General features: G+C 34.4%; 1 protein-coding gene across 3 annotated transcripts in view; it reads right to left on the bottom strand.

Annotated features, from left to right (window-relative positions):
* Positions 1 to 852: 852 nt before the first annotated feature.
* Positions 853 to 11,776, bottom strand: part of LOC149802496 (tachykinin-like peptides receptor 99D) — a 117,335-nt gene continuing 106,411 nt past the window's right edge. For all 3 annotated transcript variants that reach the window (XM_089951738.1, XM_089951739.1, XM_089951740.1), the window contains 3 exons: positions 6,744 to 6,894; positions 6,232 to 6,428; positions 853 to 5,075 (listed from right to left, as the gene is read on the bottom strand). In XM_089951738.1, the coding sequence (XP_089807864.1) occupies positions 4,817 to 5,075; positions 6,232 to 6,428; positions 6,744 to 6,894 (607 nt within the window). In that variant the 3' untranslated portion in view covers positions 853 to 4,816. The remainder of the gene's footprint in view (positions 5,076 to 6,231; positions 6,429 to 6,743; positions 6,895 to 11,776) is intronic.

Genomic DNA, 11,776 nt, shown 5'->3' with positions numbered 1-11,776 from the left:
AAATCTATGCATAAAAACGATTACGCAAGTAGGTCCGGATTGAACAATTTACGAGATAAAGCCTCGTTTCTATGCTTTTGGAGTGTTGCAATATGTGGTCAGTCATGTAGACTGGACCGATGAAACAGAATACCATGTTTTGTTAGATACATTATCATCACCACTTGGAACCGTGAACTCTCTTCTAGGTTTGTTCGATATTTTCATGATGCAATAGAGTTAAGCTTGTAATATTAAAGTGCGAAATTGTTTTCGTCCGCAGAAGGCATGAAGTCTAATATGACGTCAGATCTGGATACTAATGCATGCTATATAGCTTTTGTCACGTGATTAACATTTTTTTTAAGCTTCAAATACGGAGTAACGTATGGTTCTCACATGGCTAAAATGTTTCGCAACAGATGGACTTTTTGCTTGACTAACTGCTGACAATTTCGGATATGTCTGTGCATGTATATGTGTATATATATATATATATATATATATATATATATATATATATATATATATATATATATATATATATATATATGTATGTTCATTTTAATTTATGCCATCCATCTTCTATGTGTTCTACTTTCTTTCCGTCTATTTTTAAATCTGTAATTTCAGTCATTAATAAATTATCCTGATAATCGATATACAAATGTAAGAAAGAGAGGGAAAATTATGCATCATTTCTTTGATTCAGCATAAATTTAAAGAAATTATAAACGAGCATTTTCAATATATATATATATATATATATATATATATATATATATATATATATATATATATATATATATATATATGATGTCAGCAGAAAAAGATGTTTCAAAATGGACAATTTAAAATAAAACAATAGTCTGGTTATCCATAATGCATTATTTATTCAACAGTGTATTGTGGCAGAAACAAATGTTACGTAAATGATATATACCTATAACAGTTTGCACATTGAGGCGACATGACCTTTAACCCACCATTTTACTAAGCTTCCAATTGCGAATATGAACTTCACAACATTTATATTCTATAATTTATATGGCAACTATAAAATGTTATCATTTTTATACGTGATTATGGAATATGATGTAAAGTATCGTATGTGAGATGTTATAATGTAACGCCTTGCTCTTTATAGTGATAGACAGTATATCTATATGGTCCACTGAGCGCTAAAGTATGAATTGTTGATAATTATATATATGTGTGTGTGCGTGTGTGTGTGTGTGTGTAATATCGTAATATATACCGCGTAGAAAATCTTAATAATTCACATAAAGCTATTCATCCTTAATTTCGTATCAAATTCACTCTTTTATTCCGATATTCTGTTTCACAAATATCTGCAAAGATTTCAGTAATTTTTTTATTTTTAAACTTTGTCCACTAAAAAACTTGAATCTTTTATTTTTCTTGTTCATGTTTTCTTTACCATTTTTGTCTAAGTGCATGAAATGGTATACTGTTACATGCCCAAAAGGGTGTACTTTTGCCAGTAAAGCAATAGAGCCACTCAAGACCAGTCTACATGAGATAATAGGCACGGGAGGTCACTCTTGTAAATCTAAACTGAAAAACGTTATCTTCAATAATAATAATAATAATAATAATAATAATATTATTATTATTATTATTATTATTAATTTGTATTATCATTATTATTATTATTATTATTAGTATTATTATTATTATTATTATTATTATTATTAAGTTGTTAAATTCTTCCCCTATCGCAAAACTATTTCTGTATATTAGTTTTTATTCTAACGTCAATTTGCACGCTGATCATTTAATATATAATCGTAATGTGGACATGTTTATTTCCATACACATTTTTAGCTCTCGTTTATTATAAATGGATCTAATGTAAAATAACCACCCTTTTGTTATTTATCATTAAAATATAATCTTTCTTGCATAGTTAAATTCTACGGATACTATTTTCAATACATACCGATGAAATATGGCAAGCTGTATCTGGTGTTCGATGTCGATATTTATTCGGTATTCGGTATCACACGTCCAGATTCGAACTACTTATTTGCAATCTTTGATATCCGCGAGTAGGTATTTTTTAGACGCACTGAATACAATATTTGTAAATTCCAGTTCGTTTTGAATTTCATTCATAGTGTAAAGCAAAGCTAGTTAGAAAGTAAAATTCCTCTATTACAAAAGTTAATATACTAAATTCTGTGTACCTATCATTACTAATTTTTCACGTAATCCTCACAGACGTTTAGAGTAGTTCCTTACCGGTTTAAACCATCAAAAAATGTCTCGAAAACTAAATTTCTCTATTTAATTTCTATATATTTCATTTTCAAGAACTTGGAACCCCACAACGATAGACAGCTGTGTATGTTGTATTGATATATTTGTCTATGACATACGAATAGTTTTTGTACATTTTGTGAGTTAATTTTCTAAACATACTTGTTTTTGTATCCCGCTTAATCCAGCATTATCTTCTGTGTGCTTTATAACATTTATGACTAGGTTTTGACCTGATTGTTATTGTTTTTCAAACTCTGTCGGCGATGGGCCGTTGACCCGGGTTTGATTGGCAGCTGAAGATGAATAATTAATCTTTACACTGTTTTGATAATATTTATCTATTTAGGTGTTTCTAAGATTCATGCAATTTGTTATGTATATTTGATTTAGTTTATGTCTGATTTAATTGTTTTTTCTTTTCATTATAGGTCAAAATAATGTAGTTCCCTTAACTAGGAACTTGATATTTTTCCAGAAAATAGTTTGACCATGACAGTTTACTTGGTAAACACTTAAAGTTGACCTAGTTCCCGACCTTAATTCAAACTCAGTAACAGCCACGTGAACAAATTCTTTTTTATTTTATTTATTTTCATTGTGGGAATAAGGAGTGAGATCAAGGTTGTATTGAATACGTGACCCTAGGCTCTAAATAGTTTTAGTAAAGTAAACAGCATTTTTTTTCGGAGCAAAAGGATTGTTTTCTATCAAGGTCATATTGGGGCTACGTGATTTTTTATATGTACACATGATCACGTGATCCTCTATTTCGCAATTAGGCAATTCCTAACTTAGTTTTAATAGTGATGCTTGGATAGAAATCTCTGTCTGGGCTTAAAAACGCTTGAAGTCAAGTCGTTTCCTTCTGTTAAATCCAGTTTATGAGTTGTATGTTACATTTTATTCAGATTATTTAGATTCCAAAAGATTAATTCGTTTCTCTGGGAATCCGTTTGTGCTCATGCAGAATTCTTGAACAAAGACATTTCTTAAAAGATATTATTTGGGTTTCCAGAACAATATAATTATTTCTTGTGTTCTACAAGGAATTGTATACAACAACATTGAACATTTTTGATTCATCGAACTTGAATTCATTAGAACATTTTATTATTAGGACGTCTACAATTTTAATCGTGGATTATTCTTGGATTATTTTTGGATTTGATTCTTGAAACCGAAAGTTCTTATTTTTTTTCAATTTTACTGTATTTTTCCAGGAAAATAAATTATTTGTTAATTTTTATCAAAGCTTGTTGTCTTCACTCTTTCTTGTGTTACTATTTATTCGAGCCTAAACAAATTACATCTTCAAGTGGTGAGGCATGCTTTACAAGTTTTAATCATTCTCTTAAGTCAAGATATCGTCCATCAGACAATTATTTTAGGATATAACCATTAAGTTTCAATTATGGTAGCTTAATATACCCCATTCGACAAACCTAAAGAACCAGTATTCGGCGAGTAAATAAATATGGCAGAAGCCGTGACACAAAAGATTGAACATATAACATGACTGATTGCTTAGTGAAACACCTAACGACATGTGTTCCATTCAAGCATGCACAATGTCATATTTGATACGATGTCTCGTTCTGACGAGCACATAAGGACATCAGTTGTATTCACCTTTGGCACCGATCGAACATTTTTATTTATATTTGCCATTTACTGCAATTGATGTCCTAAAACTGATCAAACAAAGAAGTATTGGTCAAATCATCTGACACGCTATATCTGACTACTTATTTAATTTTCAAGAAACCAATAACCCCACATGTCCACTTAAGACGAACATTAAGCTTGGCACAATTTATCTTTGAGAGACTATATATATATATATATATATATATATATATATATATATATATATATATATATATATATATTGTAACGATTTCTATTTTACGTTCGCACTAAGCACATCTCTTGATGAATTGGTATTTTATGTCACACTGCCTGATTAAAGTTATTTGTGAGAAAAGTTTCGACTGTGGCTGTTTCTTGTTTGTTTGTTGTTTGTTTTTTTTTTTTTTGGGGGGGGGGTTGGAGGTTGGGGGGATATTTTGTATGTCGAACCGGGGCTTATCAAGTCATTATTACTGCACATTTAAAACACAGAAGATGTATAGAGACAGAAAAACAATAACAGTACAATTAACTACCTTCTAGGCATTAATTAATGTATAAGGTATCTATGTTCACATAAATCATCTTGAATATGCGATTTATAGCATGGGAACTTAAATACTTGAAAATGATAAATGCTAGGCGTTATGATATCTTATTTTAGGTGATGATCTACATGTAATGAAATGTAGAAGCCTGCAAATTCATCGTATTACATATTACTATGTCTGAATATTGGCATCACATCCATTTAAATTACTTCTGTTTTAATACCTTTAATAACTGTTGAAAGAAAGCGAACTAATCACGCACACTGCTTTCATATGACTGAAGCATCTTTATGAAGCAAGTCAAGGAGTTCGATAAAACAATTAACTTCTATAAAATTTAAGCTAAATATTTCGCTAGATGTAATTGCCATTTAGGCATAATCTGAATACGAGTTTGAATGCTTTTCCTTCTTGTTCCGATGTTTGGATGAAGAACGCAAGATACTCGCAGTTGTTTCGTCTACATATTCCGTCATTGTCATAAGCGACCCATTTCTGTCGCTGTATTTCTCCGACAAGGTTGTAACTCCGGTTGGAAAAAGTGTTCTCCGAAAACGCAGCCGGGAACGGACATTTTTGCAGGGGAGGCAGGAACACCAGCAAAACACACGAATGAATCCTTCTCGAAATCTGAAAACAAATATTGTTTTATGACGTGAACTTTTTCATAAATGGTTTAAAACACTAAATCTCAAGAAACCACTTTGTTATTACGAAATTTTGTTAAACTATATGCCTTAAAACATTGAAAACGGCGCTAGCTATAAAAGACTTTTAAAAATAGGGTTAAGTCTTATTGAATGGTTTCACTATTGCTTTGGCTTGTGTCCATCAAAACCTGAAGAAGAAAAACAAACCTGTTAATTTCTGATTTGTGCAGTTACGAAAACAACTAAATGATGCCCTAGCGGGCTTTGTGATGTACATTGTGCTCAATGCGTACTCTCGCATGTCGTTAGTGGCAACTAACTGAGGCAGACTCTGCGGCGGCACAGTGGACATCGCGCCGAGCTCATGACCACAATGATGCAGGTTCGAGTCGAACCTAAATTGTCCATTTGTATTGCTGATTCGTAAAACACCGAACAAAACCAAATATTAATTAGCAGTATTCTTCACCATCCTCAATGTTTAACTTAATAAGTGGCATCATGAGCTAGGATTTTTTCAAAGAACATGGATAAATACGATCAATTCCTATAACATGTCAGGGACTGTTTCTCGCATAGCGTATATAATAATATAAAACCGTTTTTCATCATGAAAATCCCAAAGAAGTTCGATGAATTTGATCATCTTCATTTTCCACTTCTTACTTGCTTTTCGGTAGAAGATACCATAACAGCTCAGGTAGACTTACTAATATCAAGTACAATGACGTTAAAGTAATTCCTCTGCTATCTCCTTCTCATGGCATTTCTGTCGTAATGGTCGCCATTTTGTTCACAGAACTGTATGCTTTGAACGATATTTGTAACAATAGCACATGCATTGTCTCTTTGTGTTGTAGTTATTATAATTACAATGATAAAGACAATCGGTAATGTTAAAAATTGAAAAAAGGGTGGTCCAATCTCATTGTCATATATTGCAAAAGCTGCAATTAAAAAACAATAAAATTAATTAATGTATGCCTGAGTCTGAAGAAAAGTGGTATTTAACTTGATAATACTTTGATATGGTAGTTAGGAATGTAATGCCTATATCAGTGCAATTTACTTATCAAATGGCATTTATGAAACAGCGTAGAGAGAGAGAGAGAGAGAGAGAGAGAGAGAGAGTATACTTGGAGTTCATCCAGCAATAGATAATTGGGTTGTACATGGAATTGCTCATGGCTAACCAGAAGATGACGAGGTAAAGCTGTTGGGTGTATGTCCCGTAGGGAATTGAAGGAAATAGATGTACCAACAGAAAGTACAGATGTTGAGGGAGCCAACATATTCCAAAAATCACCACAACTACGATCATCATTTTCACCACCTGTTGTGATAAAGAGGATTCAATCATTGATCAAAGGAGATTATGACGTCTTTGGCTTATGGAACATGGAACACTAGTACGCATTTTTCTAGAATTAAGGCCCCCAGCGGATCAATAAGCAATTAGCGTTCATTAAATTGAATATTGTTCATAACTATATGACTTTTTAAATTCTAGCCTTTAACGACACTCTACATAAAAAATGTATAAATAGTCTGTAAAAATATATATGTCAAAGTATATCATTGTATTTTAAACTATTATGTGGATTAAGCCTGAGTCTTGATGTGAAGATAATATTCGAAACATTCTAACCTTTCTTTTCGACTTAATGCGCTCAACTTGTACCGGTGTGTCCTCACCGATCGCCTTACTTCCCCACAGCTCCATACCAATACGTGCGTACGCCACGGCTAGTGTCACCATCGGGAAGGCATAGTTTACAATGGTGATAAGAATACTGTATCTGAAATGAAACTTGGCGTCAAACTGTATACATTGTGACACGAAATGGGCAATTATAAATTGACAAGCTAGCAAAAGAAGTGTTCGTATTGTGATATAGATTTAACAAATGATCGTTTTTAGTAATATTTCACTGTAGCATACCGACACTAGAATTTCTGGTTCCCATAATACAGTTTAAACTGCGTCCGCCTTTATCTTTCCACTTCTCTGATCGGTAAATATAACGATAAATCATTGCTAGGTTAGGTCAATTATATATATCTTGTTTTTGCATTTTCCAAATGTGTGAGTTCTTCCGCCAACAAGGGTAGTCTAAATTTAGTTTTGATGTAAAGAGATAAAATTTGCTACAAATTCATTTCTCATACTAAAGTAATTTACTGCGTATCAAATAGAGTAGATGGTCGCTTTAAAACATACAAGAATCATTAATGCGAACACAACAGTGGAAATCGAGAGACCAAAATCAACCCACAGATAATACATACGTACAGACAAGAGTTGAATTTACTTCCAGGCACATTAATCCCGGTATATGTTGTGATTTAATCGGAGCTTCTTAATACATACATACATACATACATACATACATACATACATACATACATACATACATACATACATTTGTAACAGGAGTTTCTTAACTTTAGAACAATAGCACTATATTATGAAGATTCCATGTGTGTGTGTCTGTATGTGTGTGTGTGTCTGTGTCTGTGTGTGTGTGTGTGTCTGTGTGTGTGTGTGTGTCTGTGTGTGTGTGTGTGTGTGTGAGAGAGAGAGAGAGAGAGAGAGAGAGAGAGAGTCCGGAAAGGACGATGGAAATTTTAATTAGGCAGGATGCGATATTCCCATTGAAGAGGGCACTTACAAAACAGAACTTGTCCCAGTCATTGAAAATAAAAAGCGCGTTGTCTAATTAAAATTGTTATTATAGCTGTAAATATAACAATGTTTTCATTTGACTTGTAACTCTGCATGGTAAGGTTCACGACAGTTTACGACATTACCGGCGAAGACAATGCTTGTAGAAACAACATAATGGTGTTATGAAGATATCAGTATCATAAAAACTAATACTTATTATATAGGTAGCGTTTTGCCTCGTGCATACTAATACTGGTAAATGGACATGTGCAGCTTTGATAATACAGTCTAACATAAACATTTGCCTTATAATGAACTCCAAGTTATTACATAAGCATTGCAGTAAACTCGTATTAAGTCCGACTTGTAATATAAAAGTTGGCGCAGACTCTTATGAACCCCGAATTATTATATAAACATTACTGTAAGCTCTTATGAATTCGGAGTTATTATATACGCATTACTGTAAACACTTATGACCTCAGAGTAATAAAATAAACATTGCCTACATGCTTGAGGGGAAAAAACCTTGAAAGTATTCTGAACTCTAAGTATACATTCATAACGCGAGAGGTGTCTTTCCTGCCCGAAGTGTTCTAAAGAACTTCCTGTTTTCAGTTTCAAGAACATTTGGCAACAAACTAAATGTCGAATCTTACATCTGTGTTTATCTATTACTGGTGCCGACTTCCCAGTTTTTATTTCACTGGAATTTAAATGCAAAGAGAACTTACCACTTATTGACATTGGTAATGGTGGGAACGCGGTCACTCCAATATCAAACAACACTGATGACTTTGCTGTGGCGAAAAGTTTTAATTTAGTACATGTATGTATGTATGTATGTATGTATGTATGTATGTATGTATGTATGTATGTATGTATATATGTGTGCGAGTACGTGCGTATGTAGGTAGGTAGGTACGTATGCATGTACGTTACTAAGTTTGTTTATAACTACCACATAGTTTGCATAGCATCTTTTCAAATGAATACTTGTTCGGAAGTCGCACGATGATTACACTGGTCAACAGTGAAATCATTACTGACTTGAAAAGGCCCTAATCTGTAGTATTTTGGTGTGCCGAACACGAATATAACCGTGAAAAATTTGTATTGGCTCTCGTTTTGAAGATATTCATATACCTCATTTTCTATGTTTCACTGTGTAAATTTCTCCAGTAGGACTGCAGCAACATCCGGAATAATGATGTAACATTGCATAATACCATCATGCTCACATCATCCACAGTTGATTGCATCATTTTCTGATGCAATGCAATACTAATGCCATGCGGCTGCTGAAGTAAGTTGACGTCAGCAGTGTACTATACATGTGTAGGCCTATTATACTAATGCCAGGCGGCTGCTGAAGCTGACGTAAGCAGTGTACTATATAAAGCCCAATCAGATAGGTTCAGCATTTAAAATATTTTAGACGTTGTGCGAGACAGTTCAAGCTACTGTTACATAAAACTTATTATTTTATCCATTTACGTACAATAAAGAACAGTAATGCCTCGAAAGTGTGTTAATACCGCGGACAATTTTTGCTATATTTGTGGGGAAGTGACATTTGCCAACCAGAAGAAAAGTATCAATTCTCAAGTGAAGAAGGCATATCATCTTTACTTCGGATGCAAGGTTGGTGACCAAGACAAGCCTTGGGCTCCGCATATATGCTGTGCTACATGTACAACACAGCTTTCACAGTGGTTGAATTGCAAAAGGTCATCAATGCCGTTTGCAGTCCCAATGGTGCGGAGAGAGCCAAGCAACCACCTAAATGACTGTTACTTCTGCTTGGTTCCTCCTCTTTCCGGCGGAATAACGAAGCGAAAGAAGTCGAGAATAGTCTACCCAAACATTCCGTCTGCATTGAGACCAGTTCCACATGGTGAGGGACTTCCTATTCCAGAACCTCCAGCAGAATATTCTCTTGATTCATCTGACGAAGACAAAGGTGAGTCGACCTGTTCTTCTCCTGGTCCATCAGCATGCAGTGATCCAGATTTTCACTGTGGTGCATCATCAACCCCACACAGAATAACACAGGAAGAACTAAATGACCTGATTCGTGATTTGGACTTATCAAAGAACAAGGCAGAATTGCTAGGATCAAGACTCCAACAATGGAATCTTCTAGAAGAAGATGTCACAATTACTGCATATCGAAAGCGCCACCAGCAATTGGAGCCTTTCTTCAGAAAGGAAAGTAATCTGATATTCTGTTCCGATATTGAGGGCCTCATGAATGCTTTAAAAATCACTCATGACCCACAAGAATGGAGACTATTTGTGGACTCTTCGAAACTGAGTCTCAAGGCTGTGCTTTTGCACAATGGAAACATTCTTCCATCTATTCCAGTAGCGTATGCTGTCCACATGAAAGAGACATACGATAACTTAAGGCAGCTACTGAATTCCATTGAGTATAACAAGTACAGCTGGCACCTCTGTGGTGATTTGAAGGTAGTTGCCCTTTTAATGGGACTGCAGCAAGGATATACAAAATACATGTGTTTCTTATGCGAGTGGGATAGCCGAGCAAGGGAAATGCACTACATGAGGAAGGAATGGACTCACAGGCAGAATGTAGCCATTGGAGAGAAGAATATCCAACACCCAGCTCTGGTTGAGGCTCAGAAAATCTTGCTACCACCCCTTCACATCAAACTAGGTTTGATGAAGAACTTCGTGAAAGCCATTGACCGGACTTTGCCAGCATTCCGATACCTGCATGAAAAATTCCCTCGACTCAGCGAAGCAAAGATTAAAGAGGGAGTTTTTGTGGGTCCTCAGATTCGAGAGCTTTTCAAAGATGACCGGTTCAACAACTTGCTGGAAGGTGACGCGAAACAAGCATGGAATGCTTTTCGCCTAGTTTCTACAAACTTCCTCGGAAATGTTAGGGCAGAAAACTATAAGGAACTAGTAGAAGACATGTTGATGAAGTATAAGAAACTTGGCTGCAATATGTCTCTAAAGATTCACTTCCTTCATTCCCATTTGGATTTCTTTCCTAGCAACTGTGGTATTGTTAGTGATGAACACGGCGAACGTTTTCATCAAGATATCGCAACAATGGAACAAAGATACCAGGGAAAATGGTCCATTACAATGCTGGCTGACTACTGCTGGACACTCCTCAGAGATGCTCCCGAACAGCTGTACAAGAGACAGGCGAAGAAATCTAAGATGTAGTCAATGACTTGATTTTTTATAGGTAGGCTATTACAGTTGACCTTTTACTATTGGAATGCATTTCGTTATGTAAACATTAATTTCTTGCAGATTACAAAAAAACTAGAGCCAATTTTGCAATTTGACTGTCATATTCGTGTTCAGCACATAAAAATTGATAAGAATTGACTAATTTTATTTCAGTAACATGACTTTTGTAAAAATTTGTTGTCCAGTGTTATACTTTAATTGAAGCAGTTTTGAAAACTGTCAGATACGGTTGTAGATTCTGTCTGGTAAATATGAAAGAAAACAATCTGTTAGAGCGACTGCCGTCAAGCCTTTGTGAATGTTTAATCTTATCCAAGACGACTGTTCAGTCGTCATAAATCGTTCACATTGGAATAGCTGATATTCATTAGGCTTCAGACTCAATGAGCGAATGTAAGGTTTCACTGAATCCTTTTTATTTTTGTCAACTTCATAATATCCTTCAGACTAGATATATCACTAATCCACTGCAACGTTGCCTTAGACGAGAGGTTACAACATTATTTTGAATATATTTTACAACATTGTTTGAAACATACTTTGTAGAGCTATTTTCAATAATATCATATACTTTAACAAGACAAAAAAGATACTTATTGGTCACTGTCCTTGTCATGACCTTTTGTTTCCTACTATATGTTCATGATTTAATTATTAATAAAAAGTAAACATTACGTAACGAACACGTTTTTGCTTCATTTGGCCAGTTTAACCTGTCAAAAGAAGTAATTTCAGTTTGCACACGAGTACACGGAGCAGACAGATAGCAGCACAGTAGC

This window comes from Sinohyriopsis cumingii, chromosome 3, assembly GCF_028554795.1.
Source record: "Sinohyriopsis cumingii isolate HCF-2022 chromosome 3, ASM2855479v2, whole genome shotgun sequence".
Classification (NCBI taxonomy): Eukaryota; Metazoa; Mollusca; class Bivalvia; order Unionida; family Unionidae; genus Sinohyriopsis; species Sinohyriopsis cumingii.
This window is presented reverse-complemented; position numbering and strand designations above follow the sequence as displayed.